The 26,568-nt window shown below is 54.2% G+C and overlaps 2 protein-coding genes across 4 annotated transcripts; one reads left to right on the forward strand and one right to left on the reverse strand.

The window, feature by feature from the left end:
* Nucleotides 1–3,419: 3,419 nt before the first annotated feature.
* On the reverse strand, nt 3,420–20,015 carry MMRN2 (multimerin 2). The gene is made up of 7 exons (XM_005671182.4): nt 19,819–20,015; nt 11,104–11,232; nt 10,912–11,018; nt 10,730–10,810; nt 9,834–9,995; nt 7,889–9,670; nt 3,420–4,781 (listed from the first exon to the last, which is right to left on the reverse strand). The coding sequence occupies exons 1-7, from the start codon at nt 19,965–19,967 to the stop codon at nt 4,396–4,398; spliced, it is 2,796 nt and encodes a 931-aa protein (XP_005671239.3). The 5' UTR covers nt 19,968–20,015; the 3' UTR covers nt 3,420–4,395.
* On the forward strand, nt 20,000–25,791 carry SNCG (synuclein gamma). 3 transcript variants are annotated; one of them, XM_013983397.3, is made up of 6 exons: nt 20,000–20,107; nt 20,976–21,191; nt 21,979–22,020; nt 22,517–22,644; nt 25,198–25,266; nt 25,494–25,791. In XM_013983397.3, the coding sequence occupies exons 2-6, from the start codon at nt 21,071–21,073 to the stop codon at nt 25,512–25,514; spliced, it is 381 nt and encodes a 126-aa protein (XP_013838851.1). In that variant the 5' UTR covers nt 20,000–20,107; nt 20,976–21,070; the 3' UTR covers nt 25,515–25,791.
* The last annotated feature ends 777 nt before the right edge of the window (nt 25,792–26,568 follow it).

The raw sequence follows: 26,568 nt of genomic DNA on the forward strand, positions 1-26,568 counted from the left end.
ATCTGTGGTTACAAAGTGGTGATTTTCTGATTCCATTAATACATTTACATTGTTGGTTGGCATTCTGCTGTAAGGAATAAGTCTTTTCATTTATTTTTTATTATCAGTAGGCACTCATCTATTCTTATTTTATCCAGTAAGTTACAGTCTATTAGGTTTTGGTTTTTTGTTTTTGTTTGTTTGTTTTTTTGGTTTTGAGGGGGCTGTGCTTGTTCCTAGGCCAGGAATTGAACCTCTGCCACAGCAGTGACAACACTGGATCCTTAACCCACTAGGCCACCAGGAAACTCTGGTCATTATTTGTTTTAATACTCAAATTGACCCAGACTTGGCTACTGGGAGTCCATCAAGCTGGCACCTGAGTCCTTTTGACACATGCCCATCATTTTTGAGCAGTTCTTACTCTGGGGCACAGTAAGATGTTCCCAGCACATCCGGTACTTTGCTTGGCCCCGCCATTGACTCAGCCATTTCTCCAGGCACTTTGGTTCCTTTTAGGGAGGACAGTATCTAGAAACTAGGATCTGGGTAGCAAATAATTTAAATTTCTAGTTTCTTGTATTGTTTCTAGAGATTTATATATTCCAAAATACTCAGTTTGCTGAGTTTCGGAAGCTCTCGTCCATAACACTAGTTTTCCACGAATATTTGGCAGTTTGGGGTAGCTGCTCAGCTTTGTTTTTTTGTTGTTTTAGAGCCACACCCGGCATATGGAAGTTCCCAGGCCAGGGGTTGAATTGGAACTGCAGCTGCCAGCCTACACCACAGCCACAGCAACACTAGATCCAAGCCACATCTGTGACCTGCACCACAGCTGATAGCAACACTGGATCCTTAACCCATTGAGCCGGGCCAGGGATTGAGCATGCATCCTCATGGGTACTAGTCGGGTTCATTTTCGCTAAGCCACAGCAGGAACTCCCTTGTATTTGTGAACCACTGCTCACCCTAGTTCTGTGTTCCTCAGCCTCCTGTATTAGGGAGTGATGGGACTATCTGCTAAAGCAGAAGCAAAAAGTAATCCTCATACTCCAAAGGATTCAGGCTTTCCCCACTCTGCTTGTTTACTTCTCCCCACCCCAGAAGAGTTTTGTCATTACCAGGCCAGGTTTGGGGGAGCTTTCTCCATGGAGGAGGATAGAGAAATGGTGCTCATGCTAGAGCTGGAAGAGGAGTTTGTGATGTTTTGGGACTAAACGTCATGGGAGACTAGAAGAGCTTCAGAGTGGGAGAGGAGTTTTGAGAAAAGTTGTTTGTAGACCATATATTCTCTTAACGGTGTTTCTGAAACAAGGAGTTATTTTTACATGTGGTTTGTGGAGACACATCTCTGGATTCACTCCCGGGGGTCTTGATTGCAGTAAGATCATAGGTGTCTTCTAGGTGTGGGAGGTTCTTGCCTCCAAGAGTCAGTAGCTGCCCTGTAGCAGCTCAGGATTAACTGGCACTGCTCCAGCTGGAGACAGAGGCCACTGCTGCTGCTGGTGCTTACCTCAAGCAAGGAGCCCCTGGGACTGCCCGCTGCCTCTCTGCCCCTCCTCCATGGATCCCCCCAGTGTGTTAGAGGCTGAGTTTGAGTTTGAGGCTCCCTGAAATCACTCCCGTCTCTTGAATATTTGGGGTTATGATTTCCTATTGCTATCTCACTTTTTACTTGCTCCCTTCTACTTCCTATTTTCCAGGAATTACTGAAATTTCCTGATCTGCTTATAGTACCCTTTCTTATTTTTCAATGACATTTTTGCTTTGGTGTAGGGCAGTGCACACCCATGGCATATGGAAGTTCCCAGGCTAGGGTTTGAATCAGAGCCACAGCTGCCAGTCTACGCCGCAGCCACAGCAACTCGGGATCCGAGCTGCGTCTGTGAACTGCACCAGAGCTCACAGCCACGCCGGATCCCTGACCCACTGAGCAAGGCCAGGGATCGAACCCCTATCCTCATGGATACTAGTTGGACCCATTTACACTGTGCCACAACGGGAACTCCTCAGTGACATTTTTGAATATTTTTGTGTATGGTTTTTCCTTTGGGTTTGTGAAAGTATGGTACCCTCTCTGTGTTCACTCATCGTCTTTGTCTGGATACCACAAGTGAAGGGTGTTCTAACATTAGCCTTGGGTAACAGAGTCTACCTGGGGACCATTCAGATTCTCCACCCAGAGATATTAATGGAGATATGAAGTCTATCAAATGAACTTTACAAGTCTTGTTAATCTGGGGTCCTACTTATAGAAGTGTTTAAACAGAAAATTTACACTTAAATTTCATATTAATTAATGTTTGTGAACTTTGCATGGCAAGCACCCTATCTAAAAGAACCAGTTTCTCTAGTTCCCACCCCAGAAACTTCTGGAGTGACCCATGCTGCTGGCAGAGTTTACCAGTTAGCACTTCCATTTTTAACCTCCCCATTGAAGAGCACCAGTCATATGAGGGTTGGAGGACATGTGCCCCTTATATAGGAGATCAGTTCACTCTGCTTATGTACAGTAAGATCCAAATGAAATCTTAAGTGATACGTCCATATTACCCTAATGTTTCCACTTAGACATCAGTACAGCTTGGCCAGTAATAGCAGGATTAAGCAGAAAAAAGACACAGCGTGGTCTTTCTAGCAGCAGGAGTGACCTGGTCCTGGCTTTCCATTCTTTGGGAGTGGCCCAAATATGTCAGGCCTTGGATTAGGCTTGGTCTTGGTAACTGAGCTGCACTGGTCAGGAGGCCTTGGCCAGAGGGTAGGCACGTAGGCGAGAGTTGAACCCGTGGTCGAGATAATAAAATACACGGATACGTAGAGCTGTTAGACTAACCACCTCTTACTACAGATGGAAGAGTTCAAGCAAGGTTGTGATTTACCCCAAGGTCAAACCATCAGTGCCAGAGTGGCCTGGCATCTTGTTCCTTTTCACGCTGATAATTTAGCAGATCAAGCACATCAACCTTAATGGTAAATTCTGAGGGGCAATTTTAAATTTAAATTCATGAGCCTTAGGAGTCAATGAAAAGGACTGAAAACCTCGTTAACCCTGACAACAAACTCTGTCCTTTTTCATCACCCAGACAAAACTGATTTTCTTATGCAGAAGGGTATATTAAACAAACATTGAATAACTGCTAACAAAATAAAAACATTTTCTGATGACTGCTTTCTCAAGCCTGTTTGCTTTAGGATCTAAAATTTTTTAAAAACCATGTGTCGATATTGCAGGAATAACTGCAACTCTGAGCTGTACTGTCTTATCCAATATTGTGGAAACTGTGGAGGGCTCTGAGTGTTTTGTGTAGAATTAACTGAAATTGTGTAGTTACATATGGCCTGGAGAAATGAAAGTCACATTCCAAGTAGTTCCATTTTGTCCCATATTTCTACCTACTTTACCAAATCTTTTTGTTTTCCATAAGTAAACCAGGCAGAGATCTGAAGGGCACTTTATTCCAAAATTGATAATTGTTAAATGGTATTTTCTACAGTCTCCCTTCCCTTTCCTCAGCTCCCTTCCTGGTTAAAATGCTAAGAACTAGGGTGGACATAAGCTATTGGAGGAAGCAAAAAAAAAAAGTGACGGCTGTACACATGTTAGTTTGTGTTTGGCATGTCTTAGCCTTTACCCTGGTGAGGTAAGGAGAAAGGTGAAATTAGAGTTACAGGTAAATCCAAGGAAGGACTGAAACTAAAGACAAGATACTAATTTTTTGTTTCCCTTGGTTGACTCAACTGGGTCTTTGTCTCCATCTTTTTTTTTTTTTTTTTGGCCACGCCTAAAGATGCAGAAGTTCCTAGGCCAGGATAGCATCGACCCAAGCCACAGTTGTAACAATGCCGGCTCCTTAGCCTGCTGAGCCACCAGGGTACTCTTGTCTCCATTTTTGACTGATAGACACCAAACAGATTGATTTTTTACTGTCCTGCACTGGGGTGGAAATTGGCATCCAATACAGTCCAAAATGTCACCTCCATTTAAATAAATTCTTTCTGGGAAAGAATGATTTTCTAGCATAAGATGAGGGAGAAGAAGCAGGAGAAAGGTTTAAAGTGTTGTACAAATGTTTCCAACCACAGGAGGAACAAAACACCAAAGAAGCTGTAGAACACAAGGCGTAGCCAAGAGCCGGAGTCCAAGCCATGTGGCCGCAGAAGGCAGGCCGAGCCATGGCTCACACATCCCTGGGCCAGGTTCTGCCCACAGAGAAGCACTGCAGTCCTTCTCATCATTAAGAAACAGCCAAACCCAGTGTGTCTAGAGGGAAGCCACAAATACCACATTGTCTTTGCGGAAGGTTTCCAGGGAAGAGCCTGACTAACTGGATGGTCTCTAGTCCAACCCTGGCCTGAGCCCCAGGCCAAGGAGAGCTGGGCGAGTCCAGGATGTCTGGTCAGAGCTGTGTGCGGTGCTCAGGTCTTGAATATCAAGAAGCCCCCAAAGGCACTGCCAGGCGGGCTTCTCTTTATTATGGATCCCTGGGTTAGCTCAAACCACACTCTCTCACCCTTTTGTAGCTCGGCCATGGCAAAGGTCGTGGCAGTGCTTCTACCCCTCTGCTCCTCAGTGGTATAGACAGGGGTCCGATGGTGACCTCCAAACACCAGCTGCCCAGTGCCTGGCCCTGGGCCAAATTCAATGCTCACTGCAAAGAAATAGACCCCACGCTCAGGGGCTCGGAAGTAGCCGTGTTCAGGGAAGTAGCTGCTGCCAATGTTGAAGTAGGTAGTGTTGAACTTCACTGTCTGCAGGGCAGCCGTTCCTTCTGAAAAGCTGGCATAGAAGGCCACAGGGGAACCTGGAATGCAGGAGGAAAGTGTCAGTGTCTCGGTCCCTCACTCCCTCAGACGGGGAATTACACCCTGAGACACCCCCCACACCTTTTTTTGTTTTTGTTTTTGTTTGTCTTTTTGGGCTGCATCTGCAGCACATGGAGGTTCCTAGGCTAAGGGTCAAGTCGGAGCTGTAGTTACTGGCCTACACCACAGCCACAGCAACTCAGGTTCCAAGCTGCGTATGCGACCTACACCACAGCTCATAGCAACACCAGATCCTTAACCCACTGAGTGAGGCCAGGGATAGAATCTTCTTCCTCATGGATACTAGTCAGATTCATTTCCGCTGAGCCATGATGAGAACTCCTCACCTTCTTAACATTAAAAATCAGTCACTATTTCTAGATAACCTAGATATTCTCAATAGCAATGTATCTGAGCCACTGGGAGCTAACTGGCCATCTCAGCATTTCACTGGCTGAGAGAAAGGAAAGTACAAGTCTGTGGTCTCTACTGACTACATTTTAACAAAGCACTTTCTCTGTTTGATTCTTCTTCAACATCCTTGAGAGATAAGGACCTTGACTGAAAAAAACTTGAGTGTTTAATTGGCATCTAAGGCTACATGGATTGTCAGTGGCAGGTTGGGATTAGAACTCAGGTCTCTGATTCCCAGACTCCTACCACCTGCTAGGGTTCTTGAGATACCCAGGGAAAAGAGAGAGAAAATATTACCTATCCTTAAAGTAATAGTGCTAACACTGGGAGATAATTGAAGAATAGCGGTTCCTACTGGATGTTTAGCATAAGACTCTAGAGAGAGAGAAAGAAAGAGCAGGGGCGACCAGGGAAGAAAAATCATTTCAAGATGGTCATCTTAGTGTTTTCAAGATGTTACACAGGGACTTGGGATTACAGAGGAGAAAATGGGCCCAGAATGGGAAAGCTTGCTCCAGATGACATTTCCTGATTTCTGCTGTTCTTCTCACTTGCAGAAGCACCTCAGCCAGCCCAAGGAGGATAAGTAAGAACACAGGTGAGCTCCTGCCAGGCCCATGAAGGCCTGGAGCCTCTTAGTTTGGAGGGTGAATATACCGTGAGGAAGGCGCCAACCAGGCTGCCTGGCCAGGAGTTGGGACTGGGAGGTTGAGTCCCACTGGGGCTCCAGCCATGACACTGGCCTTGGCCCTGGTAAGGTCATGTTCCTCACTTCTCTCTCTTTGCTGCCTCAAGCCAAAGGCTCTCTTTCTCTCTCCCAACCTCTCTTCTCTCTACTGAGACCAAGATTCCCATTTTTCATCGGCTGAAACCAAGGCCTATTGGAGGAGCAATTTGCAGAGAAGTTAGGTCCTAGAACCAGAGTCCATGCTCTTTGGCTCACAGTCCAACACCGTCCTTGTGAATGACAAAACTCTGCTCTTCTCTAATTCTGGAAGATACTCTGAGAATTAGAGAGTTCAGAATAGTTTTCCAGTCTGTTTAAGACTTATACCAGACTGCTGTGCAGTTCCTCAAGTACACAGGAGGTGGCGCGCTCGCCCCGCTGAAGGAAAGCCGGCCTAACGCGCCCTCTGCCGGCGTGCGGTCTCCTCTACCCGCTCGGGCCAGCCTCCCTTTGGCTCGGAGTCCAGCTCCTCAGAAGGTACAAGGGTTGTGCTTCACTAATTTGCTAGCAAGCAGACAGTGGGCTTCCCTGCAGGGCACGCAGTCAAGTTCTATGGGCTTCCCATAAGACAAATAGGGGAAAATTTATTTTTAATTGTAAGGAAAAAATTTGTAATAAAATATTGCAGATATCTAACCCATCAAGCAAGTGAGACCTTTTACCACTCACAAGAGGAAAAAAGATTCAAGAGTTAGTGTAGATGGACACAGCCTCAGCCCTGAGAAACACTGACTGGTTTCTACTAAACAGCAAGCCTTGTGCTAGGTTTTTGGTAAATGTATGTTAGTTAATCTTCCTGCAATGCTTTGATGTAGGTAGTGGCTCTCTTTTTTTTAAAGAGGAAGAAACTGAGACAAGTAAGTGTTGCTAGAGCCTGTGCTATGTCCACTGCTCCCAGGGAGACACAGGCCATAGTGGAGAGTGAGTGGGAGAAGGGCAGGCTTGTGGTGGGATTCTCAGCAAGGGCTCGGACTGCCCATGTGCCAGGCTACACCAGGGTATAAACAGCCCACATGGAGGTCCCCGTACTTAGCCCCCTGTTTGGATGAGGAGGTGGCCATAGCCCCAAGGCAAGCCTTTCTGGCAGAGGAGTCACTTGAGGCACAGAGCCTAGGAGTCCCCCTCCGAGGGCCACACTCAGGGAGGCACTGGGAAGGCTGGCTGCTTGTCCTTTTAGCCTCAGAGCCATCTCCGCAGACCCTGAGCCCTGTAGGGACCAGTTGAGGACATTTCATAGGGATAAAGCCAGGTCCTTAGAAACAGCCAGACTGGGTTCAGGGTTCCTCTGTGCTACTTAATAGCTCTGTGAGCAGGACACTCTCCCTACTAAGCCTCAGTTTCAGGTAAGATGGCAGTGATAATTCATGGCCGAGCTATTTTGATGATTCAACATGGCAAAGCCCAAGGAAGGCATTGCAGAGAACCTGGCTCAGAGCAGCAAAGTGGGTCCACTATGTTAGCAAAAGGAGCTCCTTTCAGGGACCAAGGCCTTCCCTTGTATTCTTGTGGGGTGCTGCCCATGGCAGATGACACCAGCCTCTATCCACACATTCACTTGTATTCGGGGTCAAGTTTAAAGTCATATTTTGGGTGTGGCAGAGTGGTCTGGGCTGAAGAGCTGAGAGGGAGGAATTTGAGGGTGTGGTTATGGAGAAAAGAGAAGAATCCCCTCTCCCAGCTCTACAGATAGAGTGGCCCGAAGCCAATATATCTGAGCCTCAAATGTTTACATGGTGGGGCTCTGCCTGCTTGCTGATGGTTCAGTCATGTGACTTCTACCTCCTAAAACTCCAGGTAGCTTAAAGGGCCTCCAGTCCTGAACAGAATATAGGTCAAGGGCAAAGGTGGCCCTGAGTAATGGTGACTGGTGGTCATCCTGTTCTTTTTTACCCCAGTGGCAAAGGAGGCCAAAGTGCTGCTGGCAGATGCTATTGTCATCCTAGACTCCCTGGGCCGGAAACTCACCTGCCCACCACAGTGCCGGCCCTTTGACCTGTGTATCCGCCAAAGGCTCCACTTGCTTCCTGTCCCTTCTCTTGGGACCTTCCAGATCTCTCTGCTGCTTCTTTCCTTTCCTGCTCAGCATGGCCTGCAGCTTCCCCAAGTCCAGGCTGACATTGGCTGCCACAAGCCCCTCGAAGTTTCCAAAGAGGCTGTGGAAGAGGCGCTGGTGCTGCTCCAAGCCGTGTTCAGTGGTGGAGAGCGCCCCGCGGAGGTCCTCAAGGGAGCTGTTGAAGGAGGACGCCCGGGAGACCTCACAGCACTGGCCCACGCGCTCGAGGTCGGAGCTCAGGCGCTGGAGCGCCTGAGCCAGCCCAGCAGAGTCCTGCCCGCCGGCCTCCTCTGGAGTCGCGTCCCGGCTGGGCTCCAGGCGCTCGGCCTGCTTGCCGCCCCCCGACGCCTGCTCCAGAGCTGCCACCCGGGCGGCCAGCGCATCCCAGCCGAGCGACTGCTCCTGCAGCCCGCTGGCCGCGTCCTGCAGGGCGACGCGGATCTGCTCGTAGCTCAGGGGCAGCGGACCGGGCTCCTCTTCGGACATCTCCTCCATCACCTCCTCCCCGAAGAGGGCAGTCAAGACGGCCTCGTGCCGCAGCGCATCCTCCAGCAGGGCGGAAAAGGAGCTGTGCAGCTGGCGGATCTCGCGGCGGAACTCACCCTCCGTGGCCCGCAACGTGCTCACCTCATCGCCCAGGGCGCGCAGCTTGCTCCGGAGCCGCGACGCGTCAGCCCGCGCCTGCTCGGCCTCCACCTGGTGTGCTTCCACCGCCTGCGCCAGGACGGCCACCCTGCCGCTCAAAGCCTGCAAGGAGGAGCCGTCCTGCTGGCGACGCTCGTCCAGGCTCACCTGGGTCTCCTCCAGGGCGCGCGTGGTGTCCCGCTGGCCCTCCCTGATGACGTCCAGGTCAAAGTAGAGCTTCTGGCAGTTGCAGTCCTTGACGTACTTGATGAGGTCCGCATGGGCGCCCTGCAGGTGCTGGAGGGTGAGGTTGAGCTCCAGGAGCTGCCGCTCCATGTCCTCCTTGTTCTCCTCCATGATCAGTGACTTCTCCATCAGGATCACCCGCAGCTCACGCAGCGCAGTGTGGTTCACCTGCAGCTCCTCCACCAGCCGCTCCACTTTGCTGATCTGATCAAAGGTGTCATCGGATTCTGAATACAGCTCCTTGATCTCATCCACGTGCCGGGCCAGGGTGGCCCTCATGTCAGCAAGGGTGCTCTGTAACTCCTCTTCCCTATGGGCGGTGGTCACGTGCAACGCGGAGAGATTCCTCTGCAGCTGGCCCAGCCTGGCCTGTAGGCTCTCTGGCTCTGGCCTTGCTGCTGCCCCTGCTGCTGCCAGGACCAGGCTCCCGTTGGCCCCCAGGGACTCCTGGGCCTTGAGAGCCTTCTTCAGCTTGCTGTCTACATCGGCCTGGACCTCAGAGAGGGACTGGTGCAGGGACAGGTGTTGGGCGTTCAGGCGGTCATCCACATCCTGCCGCAACTGGCCCACCCTCTGGGCGTTCTCCTGGACCTTGGTCTCAAATTTGGCACCAAGCTCCTGGAGGTCACCTCTGGCCACAGCGCCCTCCTGGACCCTCTTGATGGCCTGTCGGTTGGCCTCTACATCAAGAGATAAGTTTCTTATGGCCTGGGAAAGGCTGTTCAGGCTTTGGTTGAAGCTCCTCCACATGGGACTAAAGCGTCCTTGCAGGAAGGTGTCGATGTGTGGCAGCAGCACTTGCTCCAAGGATCTGTCGGGAAACTCTGCAATAGATACACGTGTTTACACAAGCCCCTCAAGAGCAGACACCCTCCCTAGCTGATGACAAGGGGCGTCCTCTGAGGTTGGGGCCTTCCTGCCTCCCAGCCCGCTCATCTCCTTGGGTGTGACCAGGCCCCTCCTCAGCCCCTGGAACCCGCTCCTCACCAAGCTCCGTCTGATTTGCCTCAGTTGCCACTGTGAGGTTGCTTGCCAGGGCCTTCCACAGGCCTGGGAGACTGTCTGCCACCTGGTCAATGTCATTCTGGAGATCTCCCAGCCGGTGTTCCTGCTGCTCTACCACATTGCTGAACTCTGCAGCCAGGTGGCCTGAATACACATGAGAGATAAGTGTCAAGTCTTAACCTCCCAGGCCCAGACAGAACGTGAGGTGCAGAGAGGAGGTTTGGGGGTTGAAAGCAGGAAGGTATGTCCTGGTGAGTAGGCACTTAGAAGCCTTTAACTTCAGAAGGGCAAATGCATGGCAAATGAGCCTTCACCCTGCCCCCTAGGCCCCAGGCAGACATGCCTTATCTGTTACAGCACACTTTGCCTCCTCAGCCACAGGGACATGGCCCCTGGACATCTTTCTGGGCAGCCCTTGTCAATAGATAGGAGTTCACCACATGATGAAACTCATTCACCATGCCAACAATGGCCCAGCCTTGAAAGGCCTCACAAATGGTGTCACTTGGTGGATTTGCTGTGCTGTCTGAAGACCAGGGACAGCATGACTTCCTGGCCCTGGTTAGGGGGGCTGTGGGAAGGCTTCTTCCAGACCGTGGGAGCATATGCAGTTCAGGGGCAAGGAAGGTATCAGATGAAGCTGTTCCTCCCAGAAAATGGGATCAAGGAGAAAGGTGTGTGTGCCTGGCCAGCAGGCAGGTAACTGAGGGCTGCTTGGTGCGTGGGTAGGATGACACAGGGCCACAGAGGGACCCTTGCTGATCTGGGGGGCAGGGTTTTCCTGAAACGGCACTGTCCTATCAGAGGAGAAAGGGCCTGGACACATGGGTTCTTTCTGCCCATCTGTCCCTGCTGTGCCCTCCAGGAAAGAAGCATACCAGGTTCAAAGCTGACTGGCCCATCCCAAGGCTCCTGGAGGCTATCACCTGGATCTTCAGGCTCAGGGATCACCATGGGATCTACAGAGAAGCAGTAGCAGATGTTAATCTCTGAGGTCAGAGGAGCTGCATGACCTCTGGGGTCAGAGGTCGAGAGGGAGAGGGACCACAGGGAACCCTACCTTGGTCCTGGCAGTCAGGTCCCGCAAAGCCTGGGCAGCACTTCCAGGCCATGGAGGCCAGAACCTTCTGCTTGACCTGATACACTGGCTTGTGGGCCATGCGGTACCTGGGGGAAGAGGGCCGCTCAGCGACTCCAGGGTCAGCTGGTGCAGGGCCTGGATGAACAGCCCACACTGCGACCCTCCACTCACATGACTTTGACTTTCTGGCAGTCTGGAGCCCCTTGTGGACATGGCTTCTGCGAGTGGACCAGGAATTTCTCTGTTTTGCAAGCAGCTACAAAGGTGACCAGCCTGGACGTCTGGTAGGGGCACCAATTCCTGGAAAGAACAAGCCAGAGGAGAGGGCTGCTGAGCCACACCCAGGTCTCCACCCTTCCTAGAGAACAACTTGGAGCCAGTGCACAGCCTCCTCCCCACCCAAGACCTCTCTGCCGAACCCAGTCCTGGGGATTCTGGAACCCACAGCCTGAGAAGGAAGCGCTCTGCCTTCTTCATCCCTCTGCTCCAGAGCAAAAGCTCCACAGACCCCTCCCACATGAGCGCCTGCGCCACTGCCTCCCGGGAAGCACCCCCACGGTGGGGTCAGCACAGAGGCTCAGGAGCCCCCCAAGTCACACACCAGAGTGGCCCCCAGAGTCAGGAGGGGCTCTCCCTGTTTCTCCTGGTGCCAGGGAGGCAGCATGGTGCTGCTGGGGATGGAGAGTCTGGAATTCAAATCCTTCACTTTCTCATTGTGTGACCTTGAGTGAGGCGCGTAGGGAGTTGTTGTTGGTTGTCTCTCCAGTGAAAATCGTGAGAGATTTTCAGGTGAGTATCAAGTGCCTGGCTCCTCCTGAGTGCCCAGGGAACTCTGCTGCCCTGCCTGCTTCTGGCAGCCCTGGCACCTGCCCCTTTCACATTACCAGCCACATCTTTCCTCTCCAGAGACCTGGCTGTGGCGAGGGCACCTGCTCCCTGGCTGTACCCCATTATAGCCATTATGGAAATGGATTTTTGGAGCATTGTTGGGGAAGGCCACCCACACTAAGGTCGAGCGGTTTGGGAGTCACCCTCAACATCCCGAAGGAGGTCATCCTTGTCTCCTGTACCCACCACCAGCATGTGCTGCAGCACCTCTCAAGGGGCGAGGATGCTCACTGCTGACAGAGCCCCAGCTTAGGGGTCTGATGGCAGAGAGCCCCAGCTTAGGGGTCTGATGGCAGATTTGATGGGCTCAGTAGAAAGGATCAGAGGGCCCTTCCCCCTCACAGCCAGCTCTCAGAGTGGAGCGTTCCAGAGTTGCAAATGGTAATGACCTCCAAGGTCAGTTCGGCATAGCACCTAGTAAGAGCGGGTGTTGGGCTCCGGCTCAGTGCCCATGCGGAGGTGAGGTCCTTCTCTTCAGGGTCCCAAGGGAGAGCAGGTGATTAGATGGTATGATGGATGCTGGGACCTGGGGAGACTTTCGGGAGCAGGCGATGACTGGGCTGCACTTTACACAGAGAGAGTGAGGTGAAGCACCGGGAGCTGTGCCGGAGCTCGGTGGTCCCACTGAGGAGCTATGGGGGTGGGGTGGGGCAAGGGCTGCAGGGGAGAGGCCACAGGGGTAAGGAGCAGCCAGACCATGGAGGCCTCGAGGGCTAGCTCAGGACAGGACTCTGTCCCAAAGGCATGGGGAGCCATGAATGGACCTGAGCAGGGAAGCGACATGAAACAGCCACCCTGGTTCCTGGGTGGGGGAACTGGAGTGGAAGATGTTGGTAGCTGTGTCAGGGGTGTAGGTGAGAGATGCTTCGATTGGATGATGGTGGTGGCTATGGAGAGAAATGATCACATTTGTGAGATTTAGGAGGCAAAGTTCGGGGCGTTGGTAGTGGAATGACTGTCAGGGCTGGGATTAATTCTCTGGAGCTGATTTCTGCCCCAGGGCCATCAGGCACCATCACACATGGACGCTGGGATGGTAAGGGGAAAGACAAGAGGGGTTGAGTGACTTTATCTATGTGAGTGCTGAGACCACATAGCCTGCTTTCTCACTTGGTTCTCAGAAGCCTGGCAGCCAGCCTTTCCCCTCTTGGCAGCAGACTGAAAAAGCTTGTCAGGAAAATGACCCCACTCAAGAGGAAAGACCTAAAGACACTGACACCAGAGGTTCCCAGCAGAGTGTCCTGTAACAGAACAGATCACAGAGCCCCACCATCCACCCAGCTTCCAATCGGCTTCCCCACCTCTCCACACTTAAGTGGGCAGATATCCAAGGATGACCCCTGAGGAATGTCTCTTACAGAAGAGGGAGGTCAAAATGAGCAAATTGGAATTCCCATTGTGGTGCAGTGGTAACAAACCCAACTAATATCCAAGAGGACTTGGGTTCGATCTCTGGCCTTGCTTGGTGGGTGAGGATCCGGCATTGCTGTGAGCTGTGGTGTAGGTCGCAGATGTGTCTCAGATCCCATGTTGCCGTGTCTCTGGGATAGGCTGGCAGCTGTAGCTCCAAATCGACCCCTAGCCTGGGAACATCCTTATGCTGCAGGTGCAACCCTAAAAAGACAAGAGACAAAAAAAAAAATGGGGATAGAACTTTGGGAGAACAAAAGAGAACCCCTGGAAAGTATAACGGTAGAAATGCAAAAGAAATTTAATAGAAAAGTTGGAGGATAAAGTTAAAGAAATTCCTCTAAAAGAGCAAACAGTGATGGAAAATAGGACAGAAAAGATCAGAAAAATAGAGGATTAGGGTAGGGAAACCAACATCCAAACAATAAGAGTTCTAGAAAGAGAGAACAGAGGGTGAGAATCATCGATGAAAACAATCAAATGAACATTCCAGAAATGAAGGGCTTGGAATTTCAGATTCAGAAGTCCTGCCAGTTACCCACAATACAATGAATGCACATCAAAGCACATCATTGTGGAATTTTGGAGTTCTGAGAATGAAAATGATTCTACACCTTCCAGAGAGAAAAACCAAGCGCCCCCCCCCCCAAACACACACACACACACATCAGTAATTAGAATAGCCTTGAACCTTTGAACAGCTATACTGGACACTAAAAGACAGTGGAGAATCGCCTTCAAAATACTGAAGGAAAATTATTTCCAATTTAGAATCTGATAGCCAGCCTATCAAGGAGCACCGAATAAAGTCATTTTCAACAAGCCAGATTTCAAAGCATTTCCCTGCCCAGGATCCTTAGGGAGCTGCTAGGGTGGTGATTTGCAATTTTGCCATCAGATTTTCACATCACAGTCATCCCGTGGCACCTGAAAAATATAAGCCCCCGCTGCAAGCCAGTTAAAGGAGATTCTCTGGGTTTGAGGCCTGGGCATCAGCATTTTAAAGTTCTCTGGGTCATTCTAAGGATGGCCCAGGGGTGAGGACCATTGTACCTGAACCACTCCCCCAAAACAAGAAAGAACACTGAGAAAGAGGGGAGCACCAGGAAACAGGAATTCCAGTCAGCAATGAGGTGAAGGGAGATCCCAGGCAGGGGGCGAGTGGGCAGTGGTCCAGCCTGGAGTGCAGCTGGAGGCTCTGAGAGGGGACACAGGTGGTCAAACACCTGACAGGAATGAAAGTGGAGAGCAGATGTGGACAACTGGCAGACAGTTTGGAATTCAGTAGTGACAAAGACACAGGAAACTAAGCAAAAGGGCGGGGGGAATGAAGACGGTTGTTTAATTCAGGGCAAACCAAAGTTGTGCAAGGAGGAAAAAGGATGCAGAGTTTGTTTCGAGCCTCAACCCTAAGTAGCATATATAGTCATACTCAATGTATGTAGATAGTCAAAATGACAATGTACATACTCAAAGTAAACACTCAAAAGGATGGTAGGAGAGATCAATGGATGGGAAGGAGTTTTTGTGTGTGTGCACATGCGTGGGCGCTCACACATGCCTATGTGTGTGTACTGGGGTTGGCATCTGGAGTAGGAAGGAGATTGGAATCGTAGATGATGCTACTTATCATCAATAAGAAGTAGCAGTATAAGTGTGCTCTTTAGAGATACAGATGTAAATGCCCAAAGAATCACCGAAAGAGTTGAAAGCCATTGCCTTTGGGGACCAGAGGGGCCTGGGCCTTCTGGTCTCAACAAACCTTGTGGAACTCGTTGACTGTAACCCCTGGGGTCAGCCAAGGTTTTCCAATAGCAAACAGTAAAATTTTACACACAGCAGACGTCGTAAGTTTTACGGTCCAAGGCAAAATGAAAACTTGGGAGGCAACAGAGATTAAACCAAGTGGGGGGGGCCCTTCTGAGTGCCCTGAAGTTGACCCTGATATTAGCCTTTCCAGGACATATGGACTCTGTTGCATCTACTCAGGTCAGCCACTGCAGCAGAAAGCAGGCACTGGCGGTACGTAAATAGCTGGGCATGGCTGCATGCCAATAAAACTTTACTTACAAAACAGGTGGGAGGCCAGATCGGGCCCACCAGCTGGAATTTTCTGAGCCCTGCTCAATGGTTTGTGTATAACTAATAAAAATGAAACTTAAAGATAAAAAATAAAATAATTTCCATTTGGAAGAGAAAATGCAGGTGATCAGGTAAGAACATTTGGGAAGACAATGAGTGAGGGGCTTCTCATCTAACTGTCATGACCACTTTGAAGGCCAAGTAATGAAAACAGTGGGACGCTGGCACAAGATTTGTCAAGCTGGTCAGCGGGTACAGAGACCAGGAAGGGGCCCATGCAGCCCCAGGGGATTGGTAATTGGTAACATCGGCACAGGAACATCAGGATGTGCCCGTGTTCAACACGGAACCGGTGGACTGGGAACGTGATGGGGCCCAGAGGTCGGGGGGCAGGTGGCTGCCTGAGCAGACTGTTTCAAGGACCAGAAACTGTGACCCCCACCCCTCTCTGGGCCCCATGGAAATTTCTGGAATGTTCTCAGACCTGGAGAGATGTATTTCTCCAAACCAGTTGTTCTCAATGAGGCGTGGGTCATGGGGAGAGGGGATCCCCCGAGGTATATTTGGCAATGTTTAGCAACATTTGTGGTTGATGCAATTTGGGAGATGGGGGTGCTATTGGCGTCTAGTGGGTGGAGGCCAACGATGCTGCTAAACACCCTACATAGCGCAGGACAGCCCCTCTCCCACAATGGTCCCAGATGTCCATTGTGTAAGACTGGGAAACACCCACTGGAAACAAAGTTCTGTTCTTTGCACACCCTCTCAACTGCTGCTGAGGGTCCAGAAGGCCTGTGCCTGGGCCAGCCTGCTGGGGAGTGACCGGGACTTTCCATCTCAGGTTCCTAGAACCGGAATCAGTACCGCCCACCCTTCCTTCCCAGGAACTTTCTCTCCTGTCCTGCCCAAACCTTGGGCTCTGGCCACAGCTATTCTCCCTACCCAAGCTCCCCTCCCTTGGCAGCCCCATCCCCTTGGCACAGTACAGGCTGCTGGCCCAGAAGCCCTGGGAACATTCCTGACCTTTGCTTTGGTTTCCTCCAGCTCTTGGCAGTTTCTTGCTGGTCCACTGAGCCCCCAGCCCAGCTCGCTGAAGCACCCCATTGTTCTCACTGCCTCCTGGCCTCGGGCCCGGGTCCTCTTGGCATCCTCATCTCCCAAGGGTCTACTGAGTGGCAGGTGCCAGCCTAGAAGGGAGTGTGGGGGTCCTCCTGTCTGCTTTGGGTCTGTGCTGGGCCTCTGACACAGCCCAGACCTGAGGCCCTGCCCTAGGCAGGGGAGAGTCCACTGCCCCCTCAGAGCTTCTAATAGGAGCTGGGAGGCCTGTGCTCTCCTCCCTGACCCTGGACTCAGGGTGACCTTGAGCAAGGCCCTTCCTCCTGTCCTGGAAATGCACAGAAGATTCCCACTCCCAGCCCCTCCCTGGAGGGGAGGCTATAATGGGGGAGGCTATAAGGAAGCCAGAGAAAGCTTGCATCAGGTTAAGGGCTGTTAGCCAGAGCCTCCTGAATTATGCATGTGCTGCTGTTGCCCACTGGGACACTTAAGTGCCTCCTAATCAGCCTGTAAACGCCCCCTCTGCCCCTTAAGTCTTTCTGTGGAAGGAGGTTGTGTTCTCAGCAACCTTGTTTTCTGAGGCTCTGAGTGCAGCTGTGAAAGCAATGGTTCCAGGGGAGAACTTTGCAGCCACAAAGGGGCCTTGGCAGAGGAGCCTGAGCCCCACTTGGTGTCCAGCCCAGAGCCAGGATTCCCGGAGCACAGTTCAGGCCAACAGGGCTCTTCCCCATTAGTGCCCAGGGCCCTGTGCCTTGGAGAACAGAAACAGGTGTAGGAGGTACAGCCATGGCCCAGAGACTAGCCACTTAGGCTTCATCCTGCTCCTGTGTGACCTCTAGTAATATGCGTGACTCCTCTGGGCCACAAGCTCCCATCTGTGAAAGCTGCAAATGCTCCTTGTAAGATGCTAATGCTGGTGACTGGGGCCAGCTGAGCTGCTGGGAGCAGCCTCTCCTACGCTCCCAGCCTTCTTGGGGGAGACAAAACCCAGGATACCTGGGATGTGTGGCCCAGATGACGTGGCCTGACCCATCGCTTAGGAGCTGCGTGGCCCCAGGTGGTGACCCCAGCCCTCTGAGCCTCAGAACATGCAAAATGAAGAGTGGCAACCTCACTGCACTGTCACCACAATGCACTGTCACCACAATGCGGAGATGGGGTACCCTGCCTGGGTCTAGCAAGCAGTCCTGCATCTGAAAAGCACGTGTCCTAACCTCCTGTTCTCCCCGCCCCAACCAGAGCTAAGGAGCCTCTTCCCCACAAAGTCCAATTAACCACATTGATGGCTCACTGGGCCCAGCCCTCCTCCATGCCAGGACCTGGCATCCAGCACCAAGGTGTTTTGTTTGAGCTTCTCCTTGCAAAGGGTCTTATCTGGGTCACCAGGGACCCTGGATACAGGTATGAGGGGCAAATGCAGGGCGGGAGGCCTGGCTCTGGCAACCAGGGGTGGCGGGCCCACCAGGCTTGTGGCGTGGGTGGGTGGGTGTGGGTGGTGTGGCGCCCCTGCTTGAGCGGGAAGGGCCTGTTCCGCCTCCCCTTCCCCTGCAGCAGGAGGGGCTGGGGCTGCGTTTCCGCCTCTCCTCTCGTAGGAGCATGGGAAGCAATCAGCCCAAGGAAGCTGCACAGCGCTTCCTTCCTTTCTCACCAGCCCCTCCGGAGGCCTCGATAACCTGGGCTTGACCTGTGGGCCTGCAGCCTCTCGGGTTGTGGACAAAAGACCAGCAGGCCTGCTGGGACCCCTGGAGGCCCCTAGGACCAGGGCTTGGGACTCCTGCCTGGGCATCCCCAGGCCAGGGCACCCTTGTGCACAAACCCAGGCCCCCTGCACACACCGGGACCACCAGACTATGGCTGAGTGACCCCTGCAGGCTGTGAGCAGTCAGACCAGGGCCCACCTCTCTGGGGCTAAAGGGACACAGTCTCTCCCCACAGCTCAGGATAGGGGAGAGAAAGAAGCAGCTCTTACCTCCTTCCCATCCGCTTTGACCCCTCTCCCTCCCTTTCATCAGAGGGAGGCAGGCCGCCCAGAGACAGGGGTATGGAGCTAATGGCTTTGGGGAGCAAAGGCGGGGTGCTTGGTCCTGAAGTCAGAGCTGGGTGGCTGGGTTCCCCTGCCAAGAGCCACCTGCACCTTCCAGCTCTGTGCAGAACTGAGGATGGAGCAAGAAGGGGGTCTCTCCAGGACCAACCTCTCCCCTCTTCTCCTATACGGCCCTCCCCTCCATCACCGATGGGCGGTCCACAGCGCTGCTCTCGCCCTCCTGCCTCTCCCCGGTCAGACCCGCTTTTGGGAAAATGTCCAACAAACACATTCACCTTGAAGTGTCACAGCTGTATGAGAACTACCCCAGGCAGATTCAGCCCAGGCCAAGGTGAGGGTGAATGGGAGACTCTGGGTGGGCGTAAGTTGGCCCCCCCACCCTCCAAATCCATGCAGATGCCCTCAACCAAATCTGGTTTGTGTGTGGAGGGGGGTAGGGGAGAATGGGTGCCCCTGGAACTGGGGCTGCTTCTGAGTGCCCCAGGGACTGGAGTATGCTCTCTGGAGTCAGACTCAGATTCTGGTTCCAGCTCTCCTAAGCTGTGTGACCTTGGGCCAGTTGCTTAGCCTCTCTGAGCCTCAGGCTCCTCTGAGGGTGGATTAACTGAGATAACACTTGGCAAGAGGCCTAGCCCAGAGGCAGACCCAGTAAATATCACCAGCTGCTCTGCCTGTGTGGCACCCCGAGGAGGGCCCCACATTCCCAGAGCCTTATCAGCAGGAGGATCCCTGGCCCTGAACAAATAAAAAGACTGGAGAATGGAGTCCTGGCCTAGTCATAAGACCATTCCGCCCATTTTCAGAGGCACGCTGAAGCCAAGCTCCCTGGATGCTTCGGCCTCCTTTTGGTACTGGAAATAGAGCAGGGCCCTCTATCTGCTCACTGCTCAGCTGTTAGGGCCGGGCTGAGGACCCATGCTGGTCCCCCTGGGCACTCAGATCTAAAGCAGTCCCAGGAACATCTGTCTGCTATGGCTTAGGTCGAGCCAGCCTCATCTGGGCTCAGCTTTCAGAACTGACTTACTTCAAAAGAACAGGAGCCACTCCCAGACCATCTGGAAACTTCTGGAACCCCAGTCCCTCAGCACCCCATGCTAGTGGCTGATGGCAAAGAACACTGCCACCCTGCCCATCCTCCAGGCCCATTACCTGCCAAGGGTCAGGTAGGGAACTTCCTGTGGTCCTTAGGCGGGGCCCTGGGGTACCCAGTCCTGGCTGGCTCAGGGGGGAGGCCTCTTAAAGAGGAGCCTGACCTAGCACCTCATGCCATCGCACAGCTAGCTCAGCAGATAGAGAGTATGAGCCCATTTCACATTTGATGGCTGAGGTCCAGAGAGCCCCAGCTTTGGCCAAGCTGAGACTCAGATCCTGTACCACTTCCTCCCCCAGGTCCAGGCCTTTCTTACCGTCTGGCAGGGTCCCTGCTGATGTCCTCAGCCTCTGCCTTCCAGACCCCAGGTGGCCTGGAACTGTAGGGATCAGAGAACTTGATACCAGGGATCTGGGCCCAGGCCCCCAGGGGCCCCCCAAGGCTGAGCAGCACTATCAGAATCATCTTGCCTTGGGGCAGGTTCAGCCTCTTCGGGTGACTCCAGAAACTGCCAGTGCTGTGATGTTGTCTTCAAGTTAAGTCTCAGAAGGAAAAAAAAGCACAGGGACAACAAAGAGAGGAAGTGGCCTGGGCCGGCCCACCCGGTGAGTCTCGTCCGGCCCCCCTCACCCCCCGCCCGGCCCCCACAGAGGCAGCCAACAACACACACCAGTTCCTGTGGCCCAAGAGGACTCAGGTCAGGGACCCTGGGGATGTGGGAGACACGGGGGGGGGAGGTGGCCCCACCGAGCATGTCCCCATGGGAGCCAGGAGAAGCACACCAGCATTGAGGTGGGGGTGCAGGAAGCGGTCGGATCCGTCCCAGGGAACCTGCTGCCCATTCATGCTGGTGGCCAGGAAGTGGGGGGCCCTTCATGCCTACTCAGCATCTCTCACCCCTGGGCTGTGGGAGTTAGCAGGTGGGTGGAGGCTCAGAGGGAGAAAGGACCCATCCTAGGGTCACACAGTCTGCAGCCAGGGTCAGGACCTGGAGAAGCCCTTTGGTGCCGCAGCCCCTCCACCTGGACTTGCTGGAGCCAGGGATGGGGACATCCACGGTGCTGGTGAGTAGCTGAGCAGCTCAGGCAGGTCCAGGAGGTCTGGCCTGACAAGCCTGCCTGGCCTTGACCCCTGGCCTACCTGGGATGCTAGTAGCAAAGGCACCTCCCCTCTCTGTGCCTGCTGCCCCTCTGACCCCTCTCTGCCCACAGACACAACAGCCCCAGGACCAGGAGCACCTGGCCAGGGTCACCCCTGTGGGTGCACAGGGCAGCACATGAGTGAGGGGCTGTGCCCTCCGGGGCAGGCAGGGGACAGGAGGGAAGGATGGAGCCCAGCAGGGCCCAGGGGACCCCAGGAGAAGGTGCAGGCAAGCCTACTCCCTCCCTCCCTCCTTCCCCGCCTCCACCCCTGGGCTGGCTGGGTTCCCATCAGCCGCTGCTGCATCATCAATATTTCATTGGCGTCAATAAGAGGCAGCAGCAGCGGGGACAGCTGCTGCAGCAGCACTCGAGCCAGCTCCAGTCACAGTTCGCCTGGGGAGTCCAGCTCGGTCCCTGCCCACCACCATGGATGTCTTCAAGAAGGGCTTCTCCATCGCCAAGGAGGGTGTGGTGGGCGCCGTGGAGAAGACCAAGCAGGGGGTGACGGAGGCAGCTGAGAAGACCAAGGAGGGTGTCATGTATGTGGGTGAGTTTGGGCGTGGCAGGGTCTGGCAGGGCGGGGCAGCCTGGTGGCTGCCCAGTTACAGGGGCCTGACTATGTCCTGGCCCCAGGGAGGCATTTGGGGAGGGATGGGCACCTGGCTGTTGAGTCAGGGTCTCCTCTCCCTGGAGGACCCCTCACTCTCCTGCACATCCCATTGTCTGTGTGGGTCTCCTCGGGGCCCCAGGGGTCTCTGGGGCAGGACAGTAAGGGAAGCACTTAGCCCTGAGACCCAGGTGTTTGTGCAGACACAAATGCACACACCAACGCACCCCAGTGCCCCCGCCCCAGCGTCACTCACAGGCCCCTAGACTCAGATAAGAAGCCACACTGAGTCCAGAGCTTGCAGGCAGAACAAGCAGGTGCTCAGCAGCCAGGCCACAGGTCTGGGGAGATGAGACTGACCCTTCGTCTTGTCCAGACCCCCTTAGCATCCTCTGAAGAGGAGACTGAGATGATGACTCAGCTCCTGTTGGCCCTGTTGTGTGCTGCTTCCAAGGCCCAGGCCACACCCACTCGGGGTCCAGACCCTACCTCAGGCCTGGTCTCTCTTGTCCCCCTCATCCTGTCCTGTCCACTTCCCTTCTATCGCCTTCTTCCAGACACAGCAGGAAGTGGCCTTTGAAGGGCTGACTGGCCCCCAGACACCATCCTTACCCCCCCCATCGACCCTGCAGCTTGTCCAGCTGTTCTGTGGTGTGTTTGCCCTGACCACTCCTCTCCCAACACCAGGAGGAGGGGGCCTGGGCTGACGCCTCCATTTCCTCCACAGGAGCCAAGACCAAGGAAGGTGTTGTGCAGAGTGTGACCTCAGGTGAGAAGCCCCAGGACCAGGGGACATAGAGGCTGGGACATCTAAGGACTTCTGCTCTAAAGGCCCTCCTTACCCTCCCCCAGCTGTACATAGACCCAAGCTTCTCCAGCACCCAGGGTGGGCCACCCGCATCATCACCAGAGCTCCCCTGGACTCACAAAGAGGGCAGCCTAGGGTCTCTGGTAGAGCCAGAGTTGGTTTTTTTCTTTTTTTTTTTTTTTCTGGCTCGTCCTTGGCACATGGAGTTCCTGGGCCAGAGATCAGATCCAAGCTGCACTTGTGACCCATGTCACAGCTGTGGCAACACTGGATCCTTTAACCCACTATGCCAGGCTGGGGATCTAACCTATGTCCTGGTGATGCAGAGAAGCCGCCACAGCGGGAACTCAAGTCTGGGTTTCAAATGCCCGGGGAAGGGGCTGCTCAGGCCCGACTTGGGCAGGCCAGGCCCAGGTGGGTTGGGTTGGGGCAGAACTATCCAGATTTCCTCCCACAGTGGCTGAGAAGACCAAGGAGCAAGCCAGTGCTGTGAGCGAGGCTGTGGTCTCCAGCGTCAACACTGTGGCCACCAAGACTGTGGAGGAGGCAGAGAACATCGCGGTCACCTCCGGAGTGGTGCGCAAGGTGAGCCTGGTCCCCAGCCCTGGCCCTGAGACAGTCCCATCCTTTCCTCTGGGCAGGAGGAGGCCAACTGGGGAGGAGGCATTGATACGGCCACTGATGTACAGGTAAACAGACTTAGAGGCCCTGGGCCGTGCTTGGTGTCGTCCCGTCGATTAGCTGCTGGAATCTTCACAACTCCCCGCCCGGAGGGTGGGGAGTGGAGGCGGGGCAGTGTAGGGCCCAATTGGAAAAACAAGGCTCAAAACCACGCCTTTGTGATGGTGCTCTGCGTTTCACATTTTACTACTGAAAGCAGGGGCCTGGGGACCCTACGTGGTGACAAGCAGCCTCCCACTGGCAGTGGACACCTGGCCAGAGTTGCCGAGTCACGGCCCACCCAGGGTCCCGAGGTCTCCCTCCCTCCAGAGCCTGGCTAGGTGTCGGTCCGGAGGAGGAGGAGGAAGAGGAGCGGAGAAGCAGCGCCCCCTGGTGACTGAAAAACACTGAGGGTTCTGACCACGCCTACCACCTCCGCCTTTCAGAGCGAGCGTGCACGTGTGTGCGTGTGAGTGCGCGCGCGTATGCGCGTGCGCTGGGCAGCATAGAGCACAGGGGCAGGGGGCACTCCCACGGGACAGAGACAGGCTGGGAGAACTGTTGCAGCACCCACCACAAAGAAACTCTCCTTGGAGCATTTTACACCTACTAACTCATTTAATGGGCACAACATCCCATGAGACAGAGTGTGGAAATGAGGCCCAGAGAGATACGGCAATGTGCGCAAAGTCCCATGGCTAGTCTAAGTGAGCGTGAAATTTTCGGGGCAGCCTGGCTCCCTAGCCCGCGCTCTTAAAGGGAGATTGAGTGGGAGATGGGGAGATGGTGGTGGGAGCGAGTTCATATTGAGGGCAGGGGTGTTCCTAAACCAGAGACGTGCTGTCTCCAGCTTTGTGTGAGGCTGTCCTTTAGGAAGCTCCCCTACTGGCACAGGCCCCTGGCCGGTAGAGTCCTAGGCACCCAGCAGGAAGAAGTGGGTGGGTGGAAGGGCAGGGGATCGCCCTGCCCCTGGCTTTGGGGGCAGCGCCCAGGCCTCTGCTTCCACGGCAAGGACGGGGTCTACAGGTCCCAGGAGCAGGTGGGTGCTCCCTGTCCTAGTTCCCAGCTCTGCCTCTTGCTAGCTGTATGACCTTGGGAAGCTCCTCAGCCTCTAGGGCCCTCCATTCTCAGCTATAAAACTGGAGGGGAGGGGAGTGGAGCTGAGCGTATCCATCTCCCGGGGCTGTGTGCTGACTCAGGGAAGTGAGGCGGCTAGGCCTCACTGCTGGTGGGCACCCAGCAAAGCGGGGTGACTATATCCCCATCAGTGCCCCTGGCAGGACCCAGATGTGCCTTAGGAGATGCCAAGCCCCTCCTTCCCTCACCCCCCAGCCAAGGATGCCCTGGGACGGGGCCAGGCTGCACCTGGGCGGGTCTCTGAGCAGTGGCCTGGGCACTCTTCTCTGACTTTGGGGAAGGGCTGGTAAGCCCTTGGAGCTACCCTAAGGGAGCCATTTCCTGGTGACACCCCAAAACCAGCCATGACTCACCCTGTAGTGAACTGTAGAAGGATATAGCACTGCCAGTCTGTCTGACCACTCATGCCACTGGCTTCATGCACCACCCTTATGCCACAGGACTAGGCAGAGTCTGTCCTTTGCCTGGAGAGTCTGCCCCAACTCTGGCTGTCTCTGAGTCTACCAAGGGGCAGGATGGCCCTGTGGTAACACAGAGGTGGTATGACCTTCCAGAGGTAGCGGCTGAAACCAGGGTCCAAGATGATCACCCAGTCTGGCTCTGCCTTGCAGCTGTCACACAACCACCTTCAGGCAGGGTAGAAGCAGATAGAAGGACGCAGGAAGTGGGAGAGGACTGTGTAACCCCTGCTGGTCCCAAGCAGACCAGCCTGAGCCCAGCGTGCATGCAAGAGGCAAGGGGGAGGAAAGAGGGAGTCACTCAGGCTACTGAGGATAGGGGTGTGCCTGGAGCAAGCCAGACCTGATCTCTGAAAGCCCCTTTGCTTTGAGCTCTGAGGCCCTGAATTGGCTACATGACTTCCTGGCCTCAGAGTCCCTGTGTGAGCAGTGGTAACATGCTCCTCCTCCAAGGGCTGTTGGGTGTCTCCCTAGGGACAAGGGTATATGATCATGTGATTCAGAAACATTGAGAGTAGATAGGCCTAGGGCTTCAGGGGCCACTGCCCTCCGCACCCCACCTCAGGAGGAGGCTCAACCAGGAACTGGCCAGGACTCAGCATCAGCTTTTGGTGGTGAAGCTAGGTTCGAGGGTACTCAGTGCCCCCTCAGAAGAACTTGGCATCGTCAGACAGAGTCCCCACTGTGAATCCTCACACAAGGCTCTGTCAGCTCCATGGGCAATCGGGCCTTCCCACCTCCCTCTCCTCCAGCCCTCCATGTACAGCAAGGTGATGAGGGCCTCTGCTCATCTTTGAGGCCATGAGGACGAGGCCCTTGTTACAGGGAAGCCAGGGGCCCCGTGCCCTCCACCTGGTCCCACATCCCCTTTGCTTTCCCACAGGAGGACCTGCATCAACCTGCCCCCTCACAGGACGAGGCAGCCAAAGTGGAAGAGGAAGTGGCTGGAGAGGTAGGAGCTGGGGTCCTAGGGTTACCTGGGGGTCCCTGGGCAAGCGTGTGTCCCTCCTGGGCCCCAGAGTCCCCAGGGGAGCCTCAACCTGCAGTCCCCTGAGCCCGAGTGTGAGGTCCCCTCATGAATGATCCCCCTCAGAAGACACCTATCCCCACCCCCACACCCAGGGTGGCCACTGAGGGATGGGGGCCCAGGGCAGTGTGTAAAAGTCACTCTCTTCCCAGGCCAAGAGTGGGGGAGATTAGAGGCCTGCCAAGGAGCTGCGGAGGGCCTGAGGAACACTCTTCTGCCTCGGATCCCACCCCCTCCTGGTACAAGGAGTGTCTGACCCTGGAATGTGACCTGCAGGGCTGCCCACAGTCCCTGCATCCCCTCCCAGCTGCCCCAGGATGCCACCACTGCCTTCACCTCCCTCCCCTGCCCTCTCCCACCCTCTGGTCCTTCTGACCCCACCGATGCTGCTGTGAATTTTTTTTTTTAATGATTTTGATGATTTCAAATAACACTCAAATCTGCACTGCATATCTGCTCATGCCTCCTCTCTGTGCTGCCTCATTCGTGAAGACGCCCCCGTGGGCCCTCCCCCGGCACCCACCACCAGGAACAGGAGCTGGGCCAGGTATGATACACAGACACCCTAAGCATTTCTGGAACCTGCTGAGAGCAGGCACTGCCTTCAGGGACCCCCTTACCACCACCTCCACAATCACCTTTGAACATGGAGGTGCTAGCCTTGCTTTCGGCTCCTGAAGACACCTTTAAGGACACAGTGTCCACTGGAGTGTGAGACCTGGATGCTCCAGGTTTCGAGCTTCAGCTCACCCTTCAGGGATGGACCCCACTGACGGGGTGGGGGTTGAGGATGGGTCTCCTGGGCTGTCCCACCACGTGTGTCCTTGGCTCTGGCTCCATTGGGGAATGGGTCACCTAACACCTTTTAAAGATGTGAAGTCTAAACCCATAGCAAGGGAGTTCCCTTGTGGCTCAGAGATAATGAACCCAACTAGTATCCACAAGGACATGGGTTCAACCCCTGGCCTCACTCAGGGGGTTAAGGATCTGGCATTGCCATGAGCTGTGGAGGAGGTCACAGATGCAGCTTGGATCTGCCGACCCCTAGCCTGGGAACTTCCATATGCTGTGGGTGCGGCCCTAAAAAAAAAGACCAAAAAAACCCCCAAACAAACAAAAAAAACACCCCATAGCAAGGACTCAGCATCCTCCTGGGCAGAGGAGGACACAACACACAGGCTCCTGCGTGGCCCCACCCAGCCTTGAGCTTCTTACCAGGTTGGAGCT

Source organism: Sus scrofa, chromosome 14 (assembly GCF_054392235.1).
Source record: "Sus scrofa isolate SSC_HxYL_T2T_F1_AM1 chromosome 14, Sscrofa_HxYL_maternal_Yorkshire_Landrace_v2.0, whole genome shotgun sequence".
Classification (NCBI taxonomy): Eukaryota; Metazoa; Chordata; class Mammalia; order Artiodactyla; family Suidae; genus Sus; species Sus scrofa.

Excerpts from the sequence above, each read along its gene's own strand:
- MMRN2 (XM_005671182.4), bottom strand. The coding sequence starts at position 19,967 with ATGATTCTGATAGTGCTGCTCAGCCTTGGGGGGCCCCTGGGGGCCTGG. Across the intron at positions 9,996-10,729 it reads GCCAGTCAGCTTTGAACCTG|GCCACCTGGCTGCAGAGTTC; the intron begins GTATGCTTCTTT and ends ATGTGTATTCAG. Across the intron at positions 9,671-9,833 it reads GGCAAATCAGACGGAGCTTG|AGTTTCCCGACAGATCCTTG; the intron begins GTGAGGAGCGGG and ends TATCTATTGCAG.
- SNCG (XM_013983397.3), top strand. The coding sequence starts at position 21,071 with ATGGATGTCTTCAAGAAGGGCTTCTCCATCGCCAAGGAGGGTGTGGTG. Across the intron at positions 21,192-21,978 it reads GGAGGGTGTCATGTATGTGG|GAGCCAAGACCAAGGAAGGT; the intron begins GTGAGTTTGGGC and ends TTTCCTCCACAG. Across the intron at positions 22,645-25,197 it reads CCTCCGGAGTGGTGCGCAAG|GAGGACCTGCATCAACCTGC; the intron begins GTGAGCCTGGTC and ends GCTTTCCCACAG.